Raw genomic sequence first — 27,343 nt, 5'->3', positions numbered from 1 at the left:
TCAGAATGAGATCCTGACCTCTTAAAAAAAAATCTGATGGCACTTTAGGAATGTTAATCTGAATGTTCTGGCCATAACATGGAAAATTATATTCTACCTCTCTCAGTTCACTACTCAGTCTAAACTGGGAAGTGTTTTTATTCATTTTCTGTCCTAAGCATTATTGCGTAGCACTGCTGTTCACTGTTAGCAGCTGCCACATTCCACCCCAGAGCTGGTGCCATTCAGTGGTGCATGAAGCTATTTCTGTACAAGGTATCTGGTTATTGTTTGGTATTATTATATTAGTCACTTGTTAATCCATACAGAAAAGTGGTTTGCATGGAAACTTTCTGGATCACCTGCTCCTAACTGCCGCCTTCCTTCTCTGCCCCAAACCCCTCAGCATCTGGCCTACTTGGAGCAATTATCAGCTAGAGTGAGTAAACAAGGTTTGGTGGGCTGCTCTGCAGCCATGCAATAAGTCTATCCCTTTACTCCAGGAGGACATAGGAGAGAAAGGAAAGGTTCCATCACTGAAAAAGGACAAGTTTCGGAACCTTTAGTCTTTTTGCACTGAAAAAAAAAAGTTGAGGAAAGAGAAGGAAAGCAGGGATAAAACCAAGCTGCCTAATTTTCTGCAGTACAAATAGGCCAGTGAAGTCAGTCTTTAAAGTGCAGCCCCACCAAGCTCTTTATTCATTAGAGACTCATAACAAGCGAAGAGGAAATTAAAGGCCAATTTCCTTCCCCCAAAATTATTATCTAAGTGGGCAAAAGAAAGTAGTACCTGTGCTAAAGAAAAAGGAGACAAATGTATTTTTCCTGGCTGACAGTTAAAGTCTAATTAGACTGACAAATCTTCTGTGCTTTTCTCTTTTGCAAGCTGTATGAGGCGAGATTCAGCCCCAGAGCCACACATTATGGAAGGATGTTAATCAAGATTAAAGGAGCACTGAACCTAAAGAAAATATTCCTAAGAGGCTGTGTAGATTAGTGGTTAGAGTAAAAGACTATGATCCACAGAGGCCCTTTGCTGAGCCAGTGCAGATGGACTCTTGACATGTATAATGGACAGTCTTCCTCCCCCTGCTTTGCATTGTTTATATAGAACTTTCTGCAAGCACCTTCCAGTATTATATGTTATTTGTTGGCATTCTCTGGCAATTAATTTAGTCTCCCAGCTACTCCTGCGAGGCAGGACAGTCTCATTATTCTCATTTTAAATATAGGAAAACTGAGACACAGAGACTTGTACCGGTCATACAGTATGTCTGCAGCAGAACACAGACTTCTTGATTCCTTGTACTATGCCTTAATAATGAGGCAATACTTTCTCCTTATTACGAATGATGTAATCTTTACTCACATACGTATTTTTTTCTTACTATCTGTATCCATGGAACTACACCTGAGGCAGGGTTGAGACAGACCAATCCAGGTGGTACCATTTTTCTCCTTATACTTAGATCTAAATGGTCACTAAACACACTGTGTTTATTGGCCCTGGGTAAGTGTTCCATGGAGTCCAATCCTGGGATCCTTACCCAGTACTTGACTTCAGAAGTCCTTCAGAAGTCCTGAGTAAGGACTTTAGGGCTGGTCTCACTAGTGATTCTAGACCAGTCCTGGATGGAACACACAGACCAAGGTCACATAGTGAAGGTCTTCTCCGATGTTGTTTGAAGTGGCAACTCACTCAATAAGCCCCAAGCTGGTAAATATCAGTTTATAGTAGCCAGGTTGGCAGCAAAGGCCAGGAAAATGAAGGCCACCTCTAGATAAGCACATTTTCAGACAGAATAGAAATCTCTCAAATCCACAGAGTTCTTTCATGTAAACTCCAGCCCTTTCCAAAATTAGGTAGGGAGATCGGTGGGGTTCAAAGACTTCAACACTAGAAACAAGACTTCTAATTAAGAACATACCTGCTACAAATAATGTGCCTCCTGACATGAGACAATGTCATGACACTCTCATAAAAACAGTCTGCACTCCAAGCGACTCATCTTAAGCAAGAGACAGCTGCTTGCCTCTCTGCCCTTTGTGGTAGCGCGGGGAAGCAGCGCTCCCAGAGAGGATATTATTAATATAGGAGAGCCTAGTGTGTCAGGGCCCTGCAGTCTGCAAGTGTAATTTAATACAACACACGTCACTTCTGAACAGACCTGTGCTTGAATGCAGTGCAAAACCTGTGTGTGAAAAGGTCAAAACAGCATTTGGATTCAGGGTCGCCAGACACAGCTTAGTTATCTGGATAGAAAAATCCTGTATTAACTGCTTTGAAACTAATAAAGAAACAAAACTCCTTTCCCCAGCTCTGGTTTTCAATTAGCAGGAAAGCACAATTCTGGGAGGTGAAATGCATCTTCCTTCAAGGCTCCATTGTAACAGACAAGGGTCATTGCCATTTCTTAGTAGCATTAAGTATAGACTCGCCAATGGATTCTGGGCACACATCTCAACTGTTCCTCATTACAGACCCGCACTGTCCTCTTTATCCCACACTCATCTCTCGTCCACTGACATAAATTATTGATATAAAAATGCTTAATCATAAAGGTGAAGTTATAGACATCACTGATGCTAAAAGAAATCTTTCACACATGATGCTTCCAGTAACATGATTTTCCCATGTCCCTCATGTTGGCTAGTGATTCCACATTGTATCCCATGCCTGGCCCTTTACAGACTGAGAAGTGTGACTGTGGGTCTCTCTCTGTAGTTTTAAAGATCTTTCCAGATTTTGTAGGCCCTTTAGATGAACCACACATGAAAATGCTTGTAGTCATACTCTAAGTAATTGAGCAAAGGGACCATCAAGGTGTGGCATTAGGAGTAGATGATATCTTAGCAACTGTCAAGCCCTTATATACTGCATGGCAAGTTGGGCTTAAATACTGCCACAAGTTCCCTGCATTTGGCAGCGCTCTATGTTAGACTGGAAATTCTGCAGCAGCTTCATGTACATTGTGAAATGAAGGTTTTTCAATTACTTAAATAGGGAAATGAATACTACAATCAGGACAGAAGCCCCATACCTAATAGCAAGTCTAGCAACTTCGTAGCTATCTTAGTTTTTATACTGGGCTTGTCAATATAGTAACTAAGTGCTAATGTGTTCTCTCAGGTGGCCCTAGTTGAAGAATGAATTTGCTTTATTAGATCTTTTCCATCTCTTATCTCTGTGGTTGTTAGTGGTGCTGCCAAATTTGCCAGCACTAATGATAAGAATTGTGAGTCATAATTACCACAAGGCATCTGAAAACCGCAGCTGAAGCTGCTGAAAACTACCGCTAGAGATGTGGCCCAAGTAGAAGAGGACTATTTCTCCCCACCCTCACCTCATAAATAACACAACTTAAGCTGACAGAACCAAACAACTCTGCCCGAAGTGGGGAAAAGGAGAGCCATCTTGAGCCATGATAGCAATAAACTGGCCTGCTCCTGAATGTAATGGAAGTACATATTGACTTTTATCTTCCTTTCAGTGGGTTGAGTGAAGTGTCAAGAGTTATTGCTTTAATAACAGCAGAGATGAGGCCTTTTGTTGTGGTACGTGTGTATCCCGGAAATCACTGCTCTAACCATCTTTTAGAGGCATTTCCACACTTTATTAAATCTCCTTGATGCCTTTTCAGCACACAGTGGTCTCAACTGGCTTAGTGAACTGTGGTGTAGATTAGGCAGGCAGCTTTCTGGGATATTTCTCCTTCAAGTGGGGCAGGATCGTTTCCATCTCTGCTCAACTCACATAAAGTCCAATTCTGACCTCAGTTATGCTGATGTAAATTTGTACAATTCCACTGAGGTCCATAAATTATGGCAGATCTCCACTGGAACACAGTAACTGAGCGCAGACGTTACTCTCCTGGACATGAAATCATACAAAGCCTTCCTTTAAAATTAGAGCTAGACACAGAGAAGAGAGAGTCCTAATTCCTTCACAATTTACAACAAACATCAACTAGACTTGGGATAATTTCCCCTCATGTAGTGGAGACTTTATATTTCATGCACCAGTGTTTGAGGCTAATAACTCAATTAATTCACCAACTTCTGCCTGGATTTCTAGAATGCCAAGGGGGCCGGTACAGTGTTAAGTCTTAGCTTGGGTTTAATCACTTTCAATTGAATAGGAGTAAATGCCACTGCAAAGATAATACCTCCAGCATAGCTAAGTAGAGGATTTTCATGTTTTCTCATCATACATGACCAAGATTAGATGAAAAATTAAGAGAATGAAAATATAGACAAAAGAATAACCAGTCATTGATTAAACCTTCTGAATCAGTTAGAGAAAGCAGGGGATATTAAATCACCAGTTCTGACAGCCCTGGATTTCATTAAACCTGCATTTCCCAAAACCCACCAACATTAATGCCCAAGGAAAGCTGTCTCAAAGAAGCAGGAGTAATCAGTGCAGGATATTATCTATTTGGACAATAACACACCTCCCCCACTCCTTTCGCTAATGGAACACTCTCGTTAAAATCACAGGCCAGATTCTTAGCCAGTGTAAATCGGTGTTGCACAGCTGAAGTCAATGGAAATATGTTATTTTCATCTGCTGTGGGTCTGGCCCCATATATAGTATAAAGCTAAATTCCCTTACCTGTGTTATTAACATCATCATAGATTACTGAAAGAATTCATAAAAATCTAATTCACATTTCAACATCAGTGTTGGTTGTTTACATTTTACTCTTTACTCAGTGTAGAGTCAGACCATGAGCAAACAAGACTGTTCATCGGTTTCTAATCCATTCCACACTCAGGCTCTGACACAAGAACAAAAGTGCTGCAATTTTTTGGGTTACAGACACTACATCAGGACAGTTAAATCTGAACAAAAAAACAGTTTCCAGTGGATTTTTTTAAACTCAAATTTTATGAGAAAGGATTCTGTTGGTCACAGAGTTTAGAAAAGCTTGTTTTTACAACACCTAAATTTTGGAGGAAATTGATCTGACAGTGCCCCTTTCACATTATCTAATAGAAGGCTGTAAGATTAGCATGAATGTCTCGCTCTGAATGCTATACTCATTTTCTTTTTTCCACATTAAGAACTTCACCACTGCAGCAATACCTATGGCAATAATAATAAACAATAATCTATCCACATCCCATTAGGCTTTTGAAATTCCTTTAAGTGTAATTTTTTTCCCCACACATCAACTTGGAGACAACATGGCCCAAATCATATTCTCATCTACACTCCTGCAGCATCGCTGATATAGAGTTGCACCAGTCTGACAGTAGAATTTGTACTCACTGTTACATGATACCCAGTAATAATTCAGAAGTTTCTGTTAGTTCACCAAAGCAGAAAGGAGCCCAATTCTGTGTTGGTTTTTTCCCTGTACAATCTCATGAAAGTCAACAGACTTATCTGGCCTGTAACTCAGTGCAGAATTTGGTCCAAGGGGCTTAACTAACAGGTTAACTAAACAAGGACATATACATAAAAATCTGATCAAATGGCTCACCTGGATGCTGGGTGGGGAGCGGTTTTTTCGGGTAGTTGTGGTGGCCATGGTTGTGGTGGTTTCCATGACTGTAGTAGACATTTCTGGTGGCATGGAGGTTGTGGGTGTTGTTCCAAGAATGGACGGGACTTCTCCAACCAGCCGGACACTTCCGTTGATTTTAATATTGGGGTTGTTCTCTGCTGCCATGTTCAGCACTTTCAAGCCATTGTAATAGAGACCGGAGAGCTGGCCTTGGAAGGGACGCCCTCTGTCCTTCCCTCCAATGGCTATTTGCGCCTGGGTGTTGAAGATCGTTAACTGTCGTCCTAGTGAAGGGGGGTGAATAAATTATTGCCAGACATTTCCCCCCTTCTTTACCATATAATGAGTCCTGGCCAGAGTGGACTGAATATAAAAGCAGGTTCCCCAGTGGCAGTGGTGGAGGCTGTTGGGTGGAAATGAAGTGCTTCAAATTTCTGTCTCAATCTCATTAATAGTAGAGATGGGCCTGAACACTGGCTCTAGAACCTCTCACTCTCACCTCCATATGTGCAACTAAATTCTGGGGAAGTTTGGACCCAAACACAGATCTGGATCCAAACTTTGAGACGTTGGCCCATCTTTCATTACAAGCAGTGTTTTAATCTGGTTAGTCTCCTCTAGTAGCTTTTGGAGACTGCAAACCAACCCAGATGATAAAATCTCTCTAGGTTTAGCTCAATGTATATACATATACATATACACACACACACACACGCACACACATATATATCTTTGATCCCTGAATGGTCAATGGGAAGGAGATCTGTGAACAGACAGGAAAGGGTAACATACAGAGATGCTCTAAGAGATGCTGATCTTTGGACTGCATGGGGAATTTAGAATAGCTGAATGCAAGAGTCTGGGTCTGGAATATAGTTATCAGAAATCTAAAAGTTGGAAACACCAAACATGGACATTTCTGGTGTTATGAAAGAGCAAAGTTCTTTGAATAGTGAACAATATAGTAATTAAGGTGATTAATCCTCACAACACCCCTGTGAGGTAGCTCAGTTTTTATCCCATTTTTATAGATGGTGAAGTTGAGGCCTAGATAGGTTAAGTGACTTGCCCAAGGTCACATAAGGTGTGTCAGGTATGGATTTCATATCATGTTTACAGAAGGAATGTATCTATTCAGAATGGACCCTAGGAGCAGCTGCCAATTCTCCTAATCCCACAGACCATTCAAGTGACGTCCAGACAAAATTGATTTATAAATATGGCCCACTTTTCCATGCTGCACTGGGTTGACTAAATTAAAGCCATGATTGTTCTATCCAGTGCAAACAAATGTTTGTTATGTCACTCTCTGTGTGAGGTTTTGGGGCATGCCAATGGAATCTGCTGAATTAACAGGGAACCAAACTGGCCAGAGCTCAGGAGGATAATCAAAGTAGAGTCAAATTAAGTATTACTGGATTATTCAATTACGTTTTCCCTCCACCACCCCTTTCTTACGATATGTGCACACGTCCCCATCCCTTCCTTCTCCCCTCTCTCACTCACCACTTTCTTTCTCTAGTCCAACCTGATAAGTGCAGAATGTAGTAGAGCATAGCCTATATCCCACTGTTCATTCCTTCAAAGCCAGTGGTTAAAGTAGATCAAAATAGGAGGGGGAGCTCACCAATTTTGGTGGTCGTCGTGACGGGTCTTGAAGTCAAGTGGTGATGCGGTGTTGCATCATCTTATGGTGACGGGATGGACCATGGGGAAGAGAATGGGGACAAGAGAAGAAATGTATCTGAAAGGAGTTCCTGTCCCCAAGGAGGGCGCTAGCCAGCCAAGCAAAAGTGTATGTGTACGTGTAATGTATGGAGTTGTAGGGGCAGGGTGCACATCCCTAGTGCTCCCCACCCCCATACCTACAAATATCAACATTTAGACTTGACCAGGATGGAGGATCTGTACTGATGTAAAATCAAAAAATAAAAATGGAGGGAGCACTGAGTCTTTCCCCTGGAAAATATTGAAATAACTGATGCATTTTCCTGCATTTCAGGAGATTTTTAACTTACCAGAGGCAAGTTATGTTCCATTAAAACATCAACAAACATGCACCAAAACCACAGGCCCCCACCGTGTAAAACCAAAGTAGCTTATCCCCTCTCCTATCTCAAAGCATACTAGGTTCCTGTGAGCATCTCCTATTAAAATGCAGCTCTCTCAAGCCCCCTCTTTGTTTTCAAACACTCCCCTGAGATCTAGTGCAAACAATAATGTACATTTTTACATCAAAAGACAGGGTACAACAGTTTATATTCTTGTGACTTGCTGCATCCCTTGAGTTTTCTTTTCTTCCTTATTTTAGGTCACTCCACTCGTTCCATTAGTGTTTCAGTTTCCCTGTGAATACCTGTTCCTTACTTGTTCATTCTCCTCTCTCTCATATTCTCTCAATTTCTCATTATGTTTCCTCCCTTTCCTCCCTCTCTACCAGGGCCGATGCAACCACTAGGTGAATTAGGCGGTCGCCTAGGGCACCAAGTGATGGAGGCACCAAAAAGCGGTGCCCTGGATCGGCAGGGAAGACCCGCCTTCCAGAGGCACCAGAGAGCCAGAATGTCGGCTTGCGAGCCCCAGCCATGGAGGAGCTGGTGCGGCGCAGAGGGGCAGCAACCCTGCAAAGGCAGCGGTGCCGCTAGCGTGGAGCAGCCACGGCCCCCGCCCCTCCTGCCCAGGCTGCAGCCGGCACCCCCCTCCCCCCGGGGGCTCCTGTAGGCTGCAGCAGACGCATGCGGACGGCAGCCCCCCGGCACGCCCTTCACCGCGCTCGGGTTCTGCAGCTCCTGGGCGTGTGAGCTGGCACCGCCCCTCCTGCTGCCTCAGCACTCTCCTGGGGAGGGGATGTGTGTGTGGCAGCCTGGCAGCATGTTGTGCCTCCACATGGAGCCAGTGTCTGACCGGTATGGGCATGGTAAGGGGAGTCCTGGCCAGGGGGCAATCAGGGAGCAGGGGGAGGGTTGGATGGGTCGGAAGTTCTGGGGGGGGCCTGTCAGGGGGCGGGGGTGTGGAGAGGGATTGGAGCAGTCAGGGGACAGGGAGCAGGGGGGTTAGATGGGTCGGGAGTTCTGCGGGTCCTGTCAGGGGGTGGGGAGCAGTTAGATGGGGTGTGGGAGTCCCGGGGGTCTGTCTTGGGGCAGGGGTGTGGATAAGAGTTGGGGCAGTCAGGGGATGGGAAGGGTCCTAGGGGGGCAGTTAGGATGGGGGGGTTCAGGAGGGGGCAGTCAGAGGACAAGAAACAGGGAGGCTTAGGTAGGGGGTGGGGATCTGGGGGGCAGTTAGGGGCAAGGGTCCCAGGAGGGGGCAGTCAGGGGACAAGGAGCGGGAGAGGGGGTTGGGAGTTCTGAGGGGGGCAGTCAAGAGGTGGGAAGTGGGAGGGAGTGGATGGGGCAGGGCTCTCCCCCCATCCCCTTTTTTGATTGTTGAAATATGGTAACCCCAGGTGAGGGTGGAGGTGGGGGGAACATGGGGGCCAGTGCCCGCATGCATCCGCTGCGGCCTGCAGGAGCCCCCAGGGGGCGGGGTGCCGGGCCACAGTCTGGGCAGGAGGGGCGGAGGGCACGGCTGCTCCCCGCTAGCGGTGGCGCTGCCTTTGCCGGGCTGCTGCCCCCGTGTCGCGCCACCTCCTCCGTGGCTGGGGCTCGCTACCGCCACAAGCGGGACGCTCTGGCTCTCTGGTGCCTCTGGAAGGCACCAAGCCCAGCAAAGCCAGTGAGTGGACTCGGGGCAGGGGCTGCCAGGGTAGAGTGGGGAGGGCTCATGGGGGGGGGGGGCTGTGCACCCTCTAGGGGAGTTCAGGGGGTGGGGAGGGGGGAACCTGGTGTGGGGAGCAGCCCCTGGGCACAGCTGGCCCCTGGGGTCTATAAAGGCTCATTGAGATTTGCCCCTCAATGAACCAATGTGCGGGGCAGGGGGCGCGAGATGGAAGTTTCGCCTAGGTCGCAAAATATTGTTGCACCTGCCCTGTTCTCTACTCACTTCCATCCTGTGTCACCAGTGCTTAATTTGTGCCAGGGCTGAGCTCCAGCACCTCTTGGTTTGGCAGTTTATAGCCCTGACTCCTCTGGGTTTGCCGCATCAGTTATGAAAGTAAAAAAAAATGCTTGAGCCCTGGGCACCTAATTGCTTGAGCCCCAGCACCTGTTTCATTACAAATTAAGCACCACATTCTTCCCTTTGCCCTTCCCCTCAGCGTGGAGTGCCTGGAAGGATAAAAGAGATGACAGGGCCATTTTGCTACACTTGACATATTGTCCTCCTATAATGGAGGGAGAGCTGATGAAGGACCAGTTGTTTCCATTTCTAACCCCTTCGTATCATGCAGCAGGGAACCAGGGTCTCCTTTTTCCTCTATCAACCTGGAGGGAAGGTAAGGGAGCTAGTGAGGAGGCAGATCTGACTGTAGTAGAGACAGATAGGAAACATCACTTCTCTTATCAGATGTCTCTGTTTCTTCCCTCAGTGGTGGAAGACCCAGCCATTTCCTCAGCCAGTCCCCAGCTCTTCCTGCTGTTCCCATTTCAGATTCTAATGCGTGGTGAGTCCTTGCTACCCCCACAAGTGATGAGAGGTAGCTGAGCTCCCCGAGCCAGGAAGATGAAGAGAAGTGGAGTGCTTTCTCTATGCTTTTAGTAGAGGAGGGTAGCTGGACTCCCCAATGCTCTCCTTTTACTTTAACCCATGCCCATAACACATCCTTACAACTATCTAGGATAGCTCCATTTTCTTGTCAGAGACAACAGCCACCACACTAATGTTGACACATATTCTACCGTCTTCACCACTTCTCAGTTCTCTCTGCCCTCTAATATTCTAGGAACATCTACCACATGGGTATGGCCTCAGGCCAGTAAAGTATGAACTTTATTGTGTTGGTTTTTTTTAATAATGAGCTCTTCTAGTCCAAGAGCTGAACACAATGCATGCAGCTACTACCGAACGCAGCACTGGTACTAAAGCTGTGCTTGCTAAAAGGACAATCACTTGTTGGGTTTCTCTATGAAGAGTCATTCCTAACTCATAACTCTGGTGTGAGATGTCTGTACTTGAATGAGCATAAAGGAAACAAGTGGATGAAATGAATGAAAAATGTCCAAAAGATGAAATCTGTGGAATTCCAGAGCCATGTCAGACTTCCCTTCTTCTAGTTTATCTATGGCTTGATTCTGCAATACTTATTCACACTGAGTAGAACTAACTCTCACAAAATTGTCCTATTGACTCCAAAGACCTGACTCACCTGAATAAGTGCTACTCAATGTGAGTAAGGTTTGCAGACTTGGATCCTTATTTTCCACCTAGCTCTCTACTTATTAAGCTTTTCTTATTAATAAGGGTTGCAAAAGTGGCAAATGTATGTTAAAATTTTCAAACTGTTGTGTAAAACTTTGCACAACTCCAGGTTTTATGTCTCAGTGAACTATTTGTTCACTCTCATTTTGATATCTATGCTCACCAAGAAAATTCTTATGAAGAATTTGCCCCTTTCAGTGTCAGTGAAACCTTAGGCAACAGTGTCTGTTCCATACCCCTAAGTCAGAGTTTGGGGGCATTATTAAAAAGCCTAATTCGGGAGCAGGGAGCAGGGACTAACACAGGAGCAGGAACTGCTCATGCAAGTAGGACCATTCAACTCATATGAGTAAGAATTATTTTTGTGAGCAAGGATTTGCAGGATCAGTCCTTTTTTCATAGTGCTTATGGCTACTTCTCTTCCTTACCTGGCCAAACCCTTGAACACCAGCAGGCTCAAATGCATTCTGTTGACCGACTCTGGTTTTGTTATCAATATATGCATTGAGAAGATTAAGCCCAATTCTCTTTTCTTTACTCACACGAATAATCCCAGTGAAGTCAGCTGTATTCAGGTGTTACTAGGTCTACTCATGTGAATACAGTTTGCAAGATAGGGTGCTTTTTATTAGATTTTTAAAATCCAGATTATAAAACTAAAAATTAAAAAACAATATAAACATGAATATTTTTCTCCTTTTGGTGACACTGGACAGTAGCTTTAACTCTTCTAGTAGATTAACATCCAGAAAGGTTCTATATTATATTGTTTCTCCAAGAATGAACTATATGATCATTCTGAATAAAGTAACAGTGCTATCAAATCAGCACCATATCTATGGCAATTTTAAGAAATTCATGATAATTAAAAATTGTTTAATTTTACCTTATTCATGCCAAGAATTCACATCCGGCAGAGAGCTATTCTATATGCTGTTTCTTTGATCAATCTATCCATCCATCTATTTATCATGCTGTATTTTGATAGCTATTTACCCTTTCACTCATCATCTTTACAAGGGCTTCTGACAAACGGCTTTCTTGATACATTAGGAGATGGATAGATGACCGGGTGGATGACTGAGTGGGTAAATGAATGGACGAGTGGATGGGTGAATGGTTACTTATTAAATCTTTCCACTTAGTGGTAACCATGTTATTTAAAAGGATACATCCATCTTGGCATGGTGGAACAAAACTATGTTCTATCATTGTCACACTGTCACAGTGCACGATGTCTTTATATCACACCAATTGCCAAGACTCAATTTTCTTTTATGTTAACAAAAACATTATATATCCTTCTAGCACAAACACGCCCCATGTCCAGAGTTTGCCTGGGTTCTCCGAGACCAACTAGCTTAGATCCCATTGCCCTTTTGTGATTGTCTTTTAACAAAGCATTGTCATCCACAGAATAGCAAACCCCAGGTCAAAACTTTGGGATGGTTTACAAATGAAAATGCCTTGGCATGCTTAAAAGCTCAGACTTGGAGAAGCAAGGGCATAAAATAAAGGATTCAAAGAAAAACCAAAAGATTAAGTAAACAAAACAAGGACAGGTTTCTCAAGCACATGAGCTGCATCACGGAGTCAGACATGCATCTGTTTTAACAAAAGTGAGGCAATCGTTGTCTTTAGTGTTAAAAGGATTTTATCGATTTGAAATTATTGAAACAATATTATCCACTTTTTAATGTTAAACTTTAATTTTTTTAATCAGCTCATGCAAATTAACAGCGCAACTCGTTGAGACTCAATGAGCATTTTCTCAACACTACTATCTCATTCTCTCTTTGCTAGTTGGCTCAAATGAAATGTTCAGTAAACCCGCAGTGGCAAAGAGACCTATCCACCTTAACTGACCTCCTCCCGCTGCTCTTAATGGGTTAATATTGCTTTACAAATATTTTTGCTACAGTCACACATTGCACAGGGAGGGCTCCAATCCTGTGTGGTGGGGAATGCTGTCAGGTTTCAGTGAAGTCAATGGGGGAGGTGAATGTGCACAGCACTTTGCAGGATCAGACCCTTAGCATGAAAATATTTTAATTGCAGTTAAAGTTCCTCTAGTCCCCAACACAATTAAGGCTGGTGAGAGCAATTCGCTAAACCCCTGAGATAAGGAAGTGCAAAATTCCTAAAGGGTATTTATCCACCTTACAGTATATTGCTTTTCTTCTTTGGAGTATTTTGGTAAAATCTGTAGTCTGAATCAACACAGAAAATGCTAGATTTGAGTCCAACCATCACTCCCTTTTATCAGCAGGAATTTCTTTAAAGGAAACCAGAGAAGATTTTGTTCTGCTTTTCCTAAACTTCAGGGCATTTCAACTGTTATAAGTTATTTTTAGCATCACATTTAGGCTGCAAGGAGGAGATATGATTGTCTCTTAATCTCCAATATATCATCAAGGGCCTGATCCAAAGCCCAATGAAGTCAATGTGATTAATTCCATTGGCTTTAACAGGCTTTGAAATAGGTCTTAAGTGCATGAAATAATTTTCACCTCTCCCACAAATTACTGGTATAGAAACAGATTCTATGCTGTTACAGAGCCCATTTCAGCAAATCCCTTAAGCACATGCTTAAATCTCTGAAGTCAAGGGGAGTCAAGCATGCACTTAAGTGCTTTGATGAACTGGGGATGTGTACCCATACATGGAAATCTATAGGGTTGCCTGGGGTGTGAGTTAGAGAAGAATTTGTCCCATAAATTACAAAAATAAAATAAGAAAAATGTTAAAACTGCACTTCAAAACCCTTCAAATTTAACATAAAAAGACAGAACAATCTGTCTCTGTCTCCTTTATTTTAGTTTAAATGAAAATGTTAAAAAAATGTTTTCCCTACAACATTTTTTAAAATTGTTAATTATGTTAAAACAATTAAGAGACATGCAGCTGTAACTGCAAGCCACACTAATGAAAGAAAAATCTTACAGGACACGGTTTAACAACTGGGTTTGAAAAAACTTTTAAGAAAACTTTGATAATAAAAATATAGATGTAGTTTAAAAACAAATTAAAATAGGAAGATCATGCAGTGGTTAAATTGCCATAATACATGTTGTTGCATTTTGTTTTGTTTTAAGCAGTTCCTGAATTTTTGCTTGTTTGTCATTACTTTTGATAGCAAGCTTAGAATTCCGTCCCTTTAACTTAATTTTAATAGCAATGTATTATAGCATGATTTATCAACATATGGCAGGTGGATGCTGACACAAATTATAATGAAAATTAAAACAACCATTTATGCAGCAGGCGATTATCATTTAAGAAACATTTATTTGCAGGCTTTAAAAATGAGGATTTAGAATCAAATGGGTTTAAAATGAAACTTTTAATAACTGTTACCTTTTTCCTGCAGCCACTCTTCTACGGGCCGGTTATATTTGAAGGGAATTTTCTGTTTTACCATTTGGAACCGTTCACTATCAGTGTTGCCTTTAAAGTTTAAAACACAGCTTAAAAAAACAATCTGAAAAGTCAATGAAATCATTAAAAAACATCCTAGATTTTTTTTGTTTTGTTTTTATGAATTTATTTAATATAAATAAATGTATATATAGAAAGAGAGCTTTATCTTCTTTGGTGAGGTGGAGAAAAGTTATTCACTCATTGCTTGGAATTCTGGAAGGATCAAAGTGTTTAAATCTTAAGAAAAAGATCTCGCTCTTTTGTCCACCTTGGTTAAAAGCCACAAATATCTAATTTGCAATGTGAGACACTGGGCTACCTGATGATGTAGGTTGAAAATTTTGAAAAATGTTATGGTCAGACTATAACACTGATGGCAATATATGTGGCACAATATGTCGATTGCACAGGCATGTTGCCTTGAGTGACGTTCTGGATCCTCTTTTAGTTGGTAGGTAAGAAGGTGGATGGGTGGGTGGCAGCGGGAGATATGGGGGCAGTGGAATACATATGGAAAGAGAGAAAAGGGACAGATTTGAGGCAACACATGAACCACATGTCAAAAGGACACAGCAGAAACAAACTAAGAGGATCATAGGATGGGGGAGACAGGAGACATGAGAGGGAAAACAGGAAAGGGAAGGAAGTGGCAACCAAACCTGCATGAAGGCTTGGGCCTGCACCAATTGAAGTCAACGGGAGTTTTGCAACAAGACATTCCAATGTGGTGTATTTTAGTGGGGAGCCCTTAACAGTCATAAAGTACAATATAAATAATAAGATGGGCTTAAACCAAACTTTGGATCTGAACTCCCATAACCTTGGGACAAGTCAGATCCAGATCAGAACCTCATGGTTGAGCCCAATCTCCAACACAGGGGAGCAAAGCTTTTGACACGGTCTCCCACAGCATTCTTGTCAGCAAGTTAAGGAAGTATGGGCTGGATGAATGCACTATAAGGTGGGTAGAAAGCTGGCTAGATTGTCGGGCTCAACGGGTAGTGATCAATGGCTCCATGTCTAGTTGGCAGCCGGTGTCAAGTGGAGTGCCCCAGGGGTCGGTCCTGGGGCCCGTTTTGTTCAATATCTTCATAAATGATCTGGAGGATGGTGTGGATTGCACTCTCAGCAAATTTGCGGATGATACCAAACTGGGAGGAGTGGTAGATACGCTGGAGGGGAGGGATAGGATACAGAAGGACCTAGACAAATTGGAGGATTGGGCCAAAAGAAATCTAATGAGGTTCAATAAGGATAAATGCAGGGTCCTGCACTTAGGATGGAAGAATCCAATGCACCGCTACAGACTAGGGACCGAATGGCTCGGCAGCAGTTCTGCGGAAAAGGACCTAGGGGTGACAGTGGACGAGAAGCTGGATATGAGTCAGCAGTGTGCCCTTGTTGCCAAGAAGGCCAATGGCATTTTGGGTTGTATAAGTAGGGGCATAGCGAGCAGATCGAGGGACGTGATCGTTCCCCTCTATTCGACACTGGTGAGGCCTCATCTGGAGTACTGTGTCCAGTTTTGGGCCCCACACTACAGGAAGGATGTGGATAAATTGGAAAGAGTACAACGAAGGGCAACGAAAATGATTAGGGGTCTAGAGCACATGACTTATGAGGAGAGGCTGAGGGAGCTGGGATTGTTTAGTCTGCAGAAGAGAAGAATGAGGGGGGATTTGATAGCTGCTTTCAACTACCTGAAAGGGGGTTTCAAAGAGGATGGCTCTAGACTGTTCTCAATGGTAGCAGATGACAGAACGAGGAGTAATGGTCTCAAGTTGCAATGGGGGAGGTTTAGATTGGATATTAGGAAAAACTTTTTCACTAAGAGGGTGGTGAAACACTGGAATGCGTTACCTAGGGAGGTGGTAGAATCTCCTTCCTTAGAGGTTTTTAAGGTCAGGCTTGACAAAGCCCTAGCTGGGATGATTTAACTGGGACTTGGTCCTGCTTTGAGCAGGGGGTTGGACTAGATGACCTTCTGGGGTCCCTTCCAACCCTGATATTCTATGATTCTATGATTCTATGATTCAATCAGAGTTTTGCTCATTGTTGTTTCTTCTTCTTCTCCAACCACAACCACTCTGTGACTGCCTTTATTTTTGATGTAATGGTTTTATTTATATTAAGACAATTTGATCAAATAAATGGATCAAATAGTTCCAGATCAATTTCTCAGGCTTTTGTTTAGGGCTAAAATGCACATACAAAGCAAAAGACAGACTTTCATTAAAAAAATATGATAGCAAGCTGGAGTAAGAGCTCATCTCACTGCATTAACACTATTATTAACTGTAGTGCTATTGCTTGTTTGTTTTAAATAAGCGTAAGTTCAGGAATCAGTAACCACCCTCATGTCTTGGGGTGTATTTGTTTCTAAATGCCACATACCCATCTGTGGTATAAGATAAAGAAGGAATCAGTTAAAATGACTTCATATTTATTTGTTTATTCCAAATCAGATGCTAGACTCTGGTATGGCAATATAAAAACAGGACTTGAAAAATGTGTGACTAACAGCTGGCAAGATGCTCCACCCATTCAACATCAGATGCCACCATAGGGGGAGCAGTGACTGTTAAATCACACATGCTCCATAATCCTTCCTGTACATGTATAGCTTGGAAATGCTAACTGAGTAATGTACTAGCTGCCCTCTGCAGGATAAAATCAGGTAGAAGTGATTTTCACCAACTACTGTGTGAGAGAGGGGGAGCTACTGTGATAGACATTAACAGGACTTAATGTGATAAAAATTCATGTTTGATATAACACAGAAGTAATGTTAAGAAAGATTTATAAAAAATGTAGCTGCATTTCCTTAAATTCAGAGGTAAAGCAGAAAACAACTTGGATTCGATTAACACCTCTGGTCAGAACACTTAACATGCAAAAGTCTGGTTTTTAGGTTGGAGCAAAGGACAAATTTTCAGCCAGTTGAGCATGAAAAAACCTGCTATGGGGAGATGACTGAGTTAATTCCCTATAGTGACCCTGGGAAGTCAGCCATTTCTCTTCTTCCCTGAAGGAAGTCCATTGTGGGCAAGTGTCCTTTCACAAGACTGCTATGAATACTTCTCCTTCCCATGGAAGAAACATCCAATTAAGTAGTGGGCCAACACACAGTGCTCTTTGCTGTATCTGTTCCTCTATCCTAGTCTCAGGTGACTAAACTGGACAGGTAAAGTAAAATATTGGAAGTGCACTCTATCAATCATGCTTCATATCAGATTAGCACTGTACCATGGTGCCTCAGAATGACTGCAGAGACCGTCATTTACCTGTATGCATATTCCCAGCAAACCTGAATCATATCAACACCAATAAAGAGTTCAAAAGTCAGTTCTTTACTTTTATGAGCATATCTTCATGAACAGACATTTTAAGCCACATTCAACACTGGGCCTGGGAAATGTCTTGAAGTGCTGAGAGTATATATACAAGAAACTAAACTAGACAGAAAAATATTCAGCAGCAGAATAAGAGTTTTATGTCTTTACATTAATAAGCATCTGCTGATTAATACAGACTGAGGTCATTGTCTTAATGCTTCTTTGTCAATCATGGAAGCCAGGTGTTTCTTCAGTTTCTTGTTCTAACAGATAAACTCCTCTGAAAAAGTCCCCATGCTGGTAGGGCAACTCATACTAAGTCAAGGATGGTAAAGTATGGACTCCTGTGGAGAACTGAGGGAAACAGTTTTGCTGTCCTTGGAAGAGTAGCAACAATGATGAATGTAGACACAATACACTATGGACACAATTCATTTTCTGGTGCAACATTTCTTATGACCAACTAGTAAGGCATTTTGGTTCTTTATCAGGCCTTTCATCAATGCATTATTCCTTTCTCTGCTACAGAATCTGTGCTCTTAGTAATTATGTTTGTGTACAGCAGGTCTTCCTTAAGGGAAATTTGGTTTGCTGCATTCTGAAAGTTTTTTCTGAGAAAGGACTGAGTGTGTACTGAGAGCCTGATACTATATCTATTCTACAGAGGCAATAGGAATTTAGGATGTCCATAGGAGTTGAAGATAAAATTGTATGATTTGACCAGATATTAATTTGCCAAAATCTGAGGGGTGCAAATCAATTGCAATTCTCATAGGGCTTCATAAATTCTGAGATCCTTACTTTTTACTCACTCCTTATTAGGGAAAACTCCCATGGACTTCAGTCAGAGTGACTCAGTTTTTACTCAGGAAACTTTCCAATAAAGATAAAGGGAGTTTTCCCAGAATAAGGAGTACGGATCTAAGGATTTGGCCCAGTGGGAGTTACAGGTGCTCAGGACCTCTTGCCTTTTGCCCCAGTAAATAAAAAAGATGAAGAAAAATTAGTGTCATATGACATCTCGCTAATGCAGAGCACAGACTGCAAAGACAATTAGGTCAAGCCAGTGTTGGAAGACTCTACGTTGCTACAAAATTTGATTTTATGCTCTCCCACTTGAATCATCTTGTGCTTCAAATATCTTCAGGAAGGTAGGAAACTGTTCCAGGAAGAGAGGTTGGCAAAACTCAGGTGGGGAGGAAATGGGAAAGGGTAACAGAGTTGTAAAGGGTAGACTGGATGAAACTGCTTCTATGAGTCAATCCTAGACCTTCCTGAAAACCAGAAGGGGCATAACTATTCCCCACCGCATCTTTAAAGATTTTTTAAACTCAGGTTTAAGTTTATGTTATTATTATTATTATTTTGTTTTGCAGGCATAGCCTCCAATAGTAATATATATGTGAAAAATCATACCTTTAAAAGCTATGAAAGTGCGAAGGACATTAGAAAATTCAAAATGGTTTAAATTAGCACATTAGTACCTGCTCTTAGCATCTATTCATGTTTCTGTTTTTAAAATTTTATCTCCTTTACCTCAGACATTAGTAAGAACGGTTTTAAGAACATGTGCATGAGAATATGTTCATCGACATATCCCCATTTACAAGACTGATTTAAAGAGCATGTTTCCCCTTGTTAAATGCCTGGAATATTCAGCAGAGTAAGCACCATTACACACTCATAAATCGCCTTAAATTAATATTGATATTGAGTTGTGCTTTTAAAAACAATAAATTAATACGAGAGTTTCTATAAAAAGTAACACAGGGTTTTCAACAGGAAATGACCCCATTTGTGAAAAGAACTGACCTCATCAGTCTTCAAGCTATAATGTCAGTGTTTCTCTTCAGATACAGAAATGTTAAGTGATGGCTTCTCATGAGACCTTAGTGCCATCTCTTTCAAGAAACCACATGTACACACCTTCCAACCCCCATAAAACAAGCAACCCTCACTCCGCTCAAACCATCCAGCCATTTTTAACTTTCTTGAGTCCAGCTCTGATCCAACATTTTCTTTGAAAAAAAAACCACAGAGATGACTGGAGAGATTATAGTTTACTTTAAACAAAAATTAGATTAAACCCTGCAGTCCTTTTGCATTAAGAATTCCAGTGCATATGAAAGGAGTGCAGGATCCCATTCATTATGAAAAAGTTCTGGTGATTAGTTTTGCTACTTGTGGTCATTTGAATATGAATGGGTCTTTTTACCCATGGGATTTATCTGCTTAGCTCTTATTAGTACCAACAGAAATCACCCATTTAAGATATTCTTTTCACTCCCAGCTATGGGAGAATAAAACCATACATGCATCAATCTGCATTATTTTCTGTAACACTGCTACTTTAATTCCATTACGGGAAGTCAGCTCCCAGAGAAACATTCCTCCAAGTACTTTTTCTCCTCTCTGATTGCAAAAAATGTACAGCATTGTCACTTCCAACTAGGTGCAGATTTGGATAAAGCAAATATTTGGATCCCACTGGGGATTTATATCTAGGATTAACTCTGATGTCAGACCTGACTGACTCTTTCAAGTATTACTGCCTACATGAAATTTGGCTTCAGTTTTCCTCCCAGACTAAGAAAGCTTCAGGGTTTTCATGTTTAGGGAGGGTAATCACAGCTCTTTAAAATTCTTCCCATATTTTAATCCCATTTAACCTACAGGATATCTGATGCTTAGCACAATGGTCTAGGAAGGGTTGTTGAAAATTACCCCTGCGTAAAGTAGAATTTTCCTCCCAAACTCCCTCCTGAAAACTGCTAACTAATATTTTGCATGTTCTCTCACGGTTCCTTTAAGAAAACAAACAAGCTTTACTCAATTTAAGACCATTTCTAAACCAAAATGGGTTCTAAGGCCACTTGAAGTAAAAGAGCAATTCAGACACTGACAAATGTTGCTTCTTGGTCCAGACACCAGTAATGATGATATACTGCTGCTAGAGTGAGGAAAAGTGGCTCAAAGGTTCCAGTAAACTGCACTGGGCAGAAAGAAAGCACTTGCTTCCAGGTGGAATATTAATACAAGCTGATATGTTGTCAAGTCTGTGAAGATGCTAATAAGAATACGGTAAGAAAACATTCATCTGCCCTAAATAAATGCCAAAGACAGTTTTATTCAGAACCTAAGAATAAAGCAGCAACTCTTTCTTCAGTGCTTAGAAGACTCTAAAAAATTAGACATTTGGTCTAATTAACAGTTATTGTATAGTGATAGTAATAGGATAAGAAAACTTTTGGAGGTTAGGGCTGTAGATTTCAACTGGATTTACCCATCCCCTTTTCGTGATGTATGAAATTTCAGTTGGAGAAATATAAGTAAATAACCTTCATGAGTACGGCAAAGAGTTCTGGTTATTGGTTTTAGGTTCACCCCCCTGGTATTTGACCCCACCTGTCTATAAGCTTTATATACAACCATTACTATGGTGTCAAAGTACTGCACAAATCACAGAAATATAGAGCTGGAAGGGACCTCAAAAAGTCATGAAGTCCAGCTCCCTGTGCTGAGGTAAACCTAGACCATCCCTGACAGGTGTTTGTCTAACCTTTTCTTAAAAACCTCCAATGGAATGCATTCCACAACCTCCCTGGAAAGTGTATTCCAAAACTTAATTACACTTACAGTTAGACATTTTTTCTTTATATTTAACCTAAAACTCCTTTGCTCTCGATTAAGCATATTACTTCTTGTCCTACCTTCAGTGGACATGGAAAACAATTGATCACCATCCTCTTCATAACAGCCCTTAACATATATGAAGACTTATCAGGTCCTCTATCAGTCTTCTTATCTCAAGACTAAACATGCCTATTATTTTTAAAAAAATAAAAGGAGTACTTGTGGCACCTTAGAGACTAACAAATTTATCAGAGCATAAGCTTTCGTGAGCTACAGCTCACTTTCACTTCATCGGATGCACGAAAGCTTATGCTCTAATAAATTTGTTAGTCTCTAAGGTGCCACAAGTACTCCTTTTCTTTTTGCGAATACAGATTAACACGGCTGCTACTCTGAAACCTGTCATTATTTTTAACTTTTCCTTATAGGTCAGGTTTTCATTTTTGTTGCTTTTCTCTGGATACTCTTCATTTGGTCTTTCTTAAAATGTGGCATCCAGAACTGGACCCATATTCCAGCTGGACCCTCACAGTGCTGAGCAGAGCAGGAGAATTATCTCTCATGTCTTACATATGCCACTCCAGTCAATACACCTCAGAATGATTTTAGCCTTTTTTGCAACTGCATTACATCGTTGACTCATATTCAATTTCTGATCCACTATAACCATCAGATCCTTCTCAGCAATGCGACCACCTAGCCAGTTATTCATCTAGCTAGTTATTCCCCATTTTGTAGTTTGATTTTTCCTTTCTGTTGAATATCATCTCGTTGAATTCAGACTAATTTTCCAATTTGTCAAGGTCATTTTCAATTCTAATCCTGTCCTCCAAAGAGCTTGCAACTCTTCCCGACTTTGTGTCATCCACAAATTTTATAAGCATTCTCTGCACTCTGCATTTAATGAAAATATTGAATAGTACCAGACCTAGGAGTGCCCCTGCAGAAACCCATTAGGTACACCCTCCAAGTTTAACAGCAAACAATTGATAACTACTCTTTGAGTATAGTCTTTCAACCAGTTGTGCCTTGACCTTATAGTAATTTCATCTAGACCACATTTCCCTAGTTTGCTTATCAGAATGTCATGTGGACCTGCATCAAAATCCTTACTAGAATCAAAATATATCACATCTACAGCTTTCCCCCATCTGCTAAGTCAGGAAACCTGTCAAAGAAAGAAATTATGTTAGCATGATTTCTAATTAACAAATCCATGCTGACTATTCTATAGAATCCTATTATCCCTTAGGTGTTTACAAACTGATTCTTTGATCATTTGTTCCACTAGCTTTCGGCTATCAAAGTTAGGATGATTTTTTTTTTATCCTCATTAAATCTGTTTGCTTACTTTTAGCACCACACAGCTTGGAAAGTAAAACCACAATAACATGGTTGAAATCGGAATTAGAATCAGGCATTCTGCTTATAAGCAGCTGTATATTTTGATGCACTAGCTGGGCACAATACTGCTGTGATTTAGGTTACACATTGTAGAGGACATTTTACATTAAAACTGTTTAATCAAAATGTAGAAAAAACATCAAATGGAAAATAATATCTCTATCCATATTAGATTTTGAAAGAACACCAAACCTAAATACATGTGGCACAGGTTTGCAGATAAAGAAAAGGATTGAGAATCAGGTGACCCGGGTTCTATTCCAGCTTCTGCTACTGAATATCTAATGTAACAACTTCCCGTGCTTCAGCTTTTCCATATGTAAGATGGGGACACAGCAGAGTGATGTGTGGATTTTGGGGTTTGAGATCCTTTGATGGAACATGCTGAAGAACGGGAGACTGTTATCCTTATTTAAGTTTGCTTCAGCTTTTAGGTATTTTTTCTATTTTCACTGAACTCCTTGTTAGAAAAAATTGCAGCTCTTGCTATTCTGTGTCTTCTTTTCTTTCCTGTCCTCTTCTTTCCCATATCCCTGAATATCTTTGACTTGACCCCCTTCCTTCTGTTCTCACCATTGTTTTTGAGTCCTGCCTTTCCCTTTCATTCCTCTCACTCTGGAGCTTTTTATTGTAAAGAGCTGAATTTCACACTGGGGCTACCTCAACCCAAAGACTTTGGAACAAAAGAAGACAAAGTCTCTATCACACACATACCAGAAATAGGAGAGAATTGGCAGGCAAGACTGCAGCGGCAAAAAAAAAATAAAAATCTGAAGTTACTCTGACAATCAGGTAAGTGAACTTGTTTCTAAGTTTTCACTGCCTCAGAGAAAACCTGATTACCACAACTCCCCCTCTACCTTAACTTATACCTTACTGCTACTTACTTTTCCTGATGCATTCCTGTTTTCCATCTCTGGGGTATATAAGATGTACCAATTTAGCTTCTATGGGTCAGCTTCAGAGGTGACGTGAGCTTCATGTCAGTAACAGTTGAGTCTAACCATTTCTAACCTGGTGCATTTTACATGCTGTAAGGACCAGTGTAATATTGCATAAGGTCAGACTCCCTTAGGCATACCTTTCAATTTGGCCCTGATTTAAAGACAGGTTAATGGATTTGCCAAAGGTTACAAAGGAAATTGGATAGTAATCTAACACTTCTGCATCCTCAGTTTAGAACAGGGATGGGCAAACTATGGCTCGTGGGCCACATCTAGCCCATCAGACCATTAATCCGGCCCTCAGCTCCCACAGGGGAATGGGGTTGGAGGTTTGCCCTGCTGGGGAGCGGGGTCAGGGGCTTGTCCCGCTCTGTGCAGCTCCCAGGAAGCAACCGGCATGACCCCGCTCCGGCTCCTATGTAATACACAGAGACATGACCAGGAGGCTCTGTGCGCTGCCCTGTCCGCAGGTGCTGCCCCTACGGCTCCCATTGGCAGCAGTTCACAGCCAATGGGAGCTTCAGGGGTGGTACCTGTGGACGAGACAGTGTGCAGAGACACCTGGCTGACCCTTGAAACTGGAGCGGGGACGTGCTTCCGGGAACTACTTGCGGGAAATGCCACCTGGAGCCTGCACCCCTGACCCCCCCATGCGTCCCAATCTCCTGTCACATCCCTGATCCCCCTCCTGCCCTCCAAACCCCTTGATCCCAGCCCAAAGCCCCCTTCTGCACCCCAAATCCCTCTTCCCCAGCCCCACCCCAGAGCCTGCACCCCCAACTGGAGCCCTCACTCCTCCTGTACCCCAACAGCCTGCCCCATCCCTGATCCCCTCCTGCTCTCCGAACCCCTTTGGTCCCAGCCTGGAGCCCCCTCGTGTACCCCAAATCCCTCATCTCCAGCCCCACCCCAGATCCCTCAACCCCCGCACCCTACCCTGGAGCCTCCTCCCACCTTGAACTCCTCATTTCTGGCCCCACCCCAGAGCCCGTACCCCCAGCCGGTGCCTTCACCTTCCTGAACCCCAACCCCCAATTTCATGAGCATTCATGGTCTGCCATACAATTTCCATACCCCAATGTGGCTCTCAGGCCAAAAAGTTTGCCCACTGTGGAAATGTTTTTTGTGGGTTTGTGCGTAGACAGTGAAACTTACATTTACCGACAATTACTGATAAAAACCTATTGCTGCCAAGCCTAATTGTACTGTGCAGAGTAAACTGATGGTGTTCAGTAAGTAGGTAATTATGATAATAATAAATATGCATAGTTTGGCTAAATGAAAGGTCCAGGGGGAAAAGGATAAGGTCCACAAACATCAGAAAGGTACAAACCCCAAGAAAGAGGAGGGATTTTTTATGGTGCTCCACAGAGATATAACTAGAAGCCGTGGTAAGAAAGTGATGAAAGGAAATTTAAGGTGATTATTGAGAAGAACTTCCTACCAGTGCAATCTATTAGACTGCAGAATAGTCTCTTAAGGAAATGTTGGAAACCCCACTGCTTGAATTATTTGAAACTGGATTGGATAAAGCCTGGAACAATATAGTGCAGGACTCAGACTGACTGGGGAGTGGACTAAATGTGACTTAACAGGCCTTTCCCACCTCTAATTGCTACAAATCTGTGAACTTTGCCTTCCCTCAAAAATCTTTCTCCTCTTTGCAAGAGTGTGGAAATAAGGCATGAGGATTCAAAGCTTCCTTCCAGGAAGCAAAGTCCATGAACTAGATGCAGAGAACCACCCTAATCATTATCAAGAAATAGTGTGTCAGAAACAGGGTTGGGAGGGCCAGGAGGCTGCTGTTTCTTTTTCCTCCTTTACCTTTTTCAGTGATGTGTTTTCTAGGATATGATCAGAATCCTAGTATCTGTAATGTAGGCAAATATTTGCAGCCCTGAACATTTCCACCAAACACAATAGATCCCCTTTCGTGCTGCTTGTTTATACACTGATGCCTCCCCGCCATTGTACTCCACTCTTACCCAGCAAAAAGGGGATGGGAGTGAAGAAGGACAATACCTACCACAGAGGAGAATGTGAAGAAGGGGAGTTCTGAAGCTTGATCCACTGATGTTTGGAAAGGATTCTGAAATCTACTACAGAAGTTCTATGTATTCTCAATATTACAATAAAATAGAAGAGGCTTAAAATGCCACCCAATTTGCAGGAGATACCCTATTATGTAGGGTCAATGTCACTGAGTAACACTGAGTTCCCAGGGCAGGGAAAAACCCTCCTTCCGTGCAGGACAGATTGGATTTTAAGAGTCTGGAACTAAAACACTTTATAATTTAATATGCTGTAAAATATCAGCTAGTTAATTCCCACACACACCATATATGGTAAACCAGGATTTTTATCTCCATTTTACAAATAGGATAACTGAGGCACAAAATGGTAAAATAACTGGCCCAAAGCGGGACACAGAGTCATTTGCAAAGCTGACACAAACTCGGAAGTTCCAGTCCTGTTATTAGCCCCCTCATTTCTGGTAGAACCCCTTCCTGCAATCCTCCTACTTTTGGCCTAAATCATATGGTTTCCTTTGCATGACTTTGTATTCTCTGCTGCCTTTCTATGAAGAGAGGGAATGCTGATGTGTCTGATCTGCTTCAATCACTGCAAGTCAGATGTGTCAACCTGGGATTACAGCTGGCACTGTTCTGGCTGCAGGCAGTAAGATCTGGAAAGCACAAAGTTATTGCTCAAGCTGCCAATCCTTCGGTCCAGCTGTTTGTTTTGTGTGTGTGCACATGCACAAGTCCTGGAGTGGTTTTGTCTGTTTTGATAGTGTTTGCCCATGCCTCACTGTGTCTATATGGAACTGTGATTGTGTGTGCACATACCATGTAGTCATGTTTATGTATCTTGTATGTGAGAGAGAGCAAATACATTGTGATAATTCCATTTGACCAGAAAACTAAAAAAGAAGTAACCTGACAGAGAAATGGAGCAATATTAATATCTAGCAGTTCAATGAGCTGTGCTGTCTAGCAGAATTCTCTTCTGTTACAATAATCAATTTAGCCTGTTTCTCCATCTTTCTCCAGCACCACATTATGATCATAGTTACGGAGCTGCAAAAGACGAGATGATTGAACCAATAACCTTTCATTTCACACAAGCTGAGTAGAAATCTATCCATCAGAACTGTTCTGATGATATCATACGTGCTTGGATAACTGGGAGCTCATATAATCACGGACCAATGGACAGAGAGACATGATATTTCATTATACACGAGTTTAGGATAGTTGGGGTTGTACTATGCAGTACATAAGCAGCAATAAACTTTCCCTCTAGAATTCTTTGGGAGAGCAACTAATTAGCTGGCTTCTAACTACTGTGCCTGGAGAATAATATGGTGATATTTTTTAGGAAAACACACTGGAAAGATAGAAGGAAACAAAAATGACAGCTCTGGTCCCCCAGTGCAGTGAAGCTGCTTCATGCCACAGCATCACTGGATTATAGCCCTAAAGGCAGCATATCTGAGCATGAGAGGAATGCCCCAGTGCAGGGGAATCCTCCAGTAGTGTAGAGCCTGTATCATGGCTCTTATGTAATGCCCTACCTGTTGTTGGCAAGAGGGGGAGGGGAGACCATAGCCAACTGAAGCTAGGATTTCACATAACTTTAAAGGTGTTTAACTGTGACTATGCTGGGTGATGTGTGTTTCAAATTACATTAGCTAATTCAAACTAAAAATCACTTTTTTCTCCTAGATTCGGTAGACTCACAGCAATAGGGCACACTGACATCTCAAGTGGATGGAGCTCATTCTGTGCACAAAGCTCAGAAGAGTACCTCTACTTTT

At 42.1% G+C, this 27,343-nt stretch overlaps 1 protein-coding gene across 9 annotated transcripts in view; it reads right to left on the bottom strand.

Annotated features, from left to right (window-relative positions):
* NRXN3 (neurexin 3) overlaps nt 1-27,343 on the bottom strand; it is a 1,462,434-nt gene that overhangs the window by 139,072 nt on the left and 1,296,019 nt on the right. For 4 of the 9 annotated variants that reach the window (XM_043516016.1, XM_043516015.1, XM_043516018.1 and 1 more), the window contains 3 exons: nt 14,145-14,234; nt 7,120-7,179; nt 5,469-5,776 (listed from right to left, as the gene is read on the bottom strand). In XM_043516016.1, coding sequence (XP_043371951.1) covers nt 5,469-5,776; nt 7,120-7,179; nt 14,145-14,234 — 458 coding nt within the window. The remainder of the gene's footprint in view (nt 1-5,468; nt 5,777-7,119; nt 7,180-14,144; nt 14,235-27,343) is intronic. The other 5 variants (XM_043516021.1, XM_043516019.1, XM_043516020.1 and 2 more) reach the window with 2 other exon arrangements.

The sequence above is a fragment of the Dermochelys coriacea genome, chromosome 6, assembly GCF_009764565.3.
Source record: "Dermochelys coriacea isolate rDerCor1 chromosome 6, rDerCor1.pri.v4, whole genome shotgun sequence".
Classification (NCBI taxonomy): domain Eukaryota; kingdom Metazoa; phylum Chordata; order Testudines; family Dermochelyidae; genus Dermochelys; species Dermochelys coriacea.
This window is presented reverse-complemented; position numbering and strand designations above follow the sequence as displayed.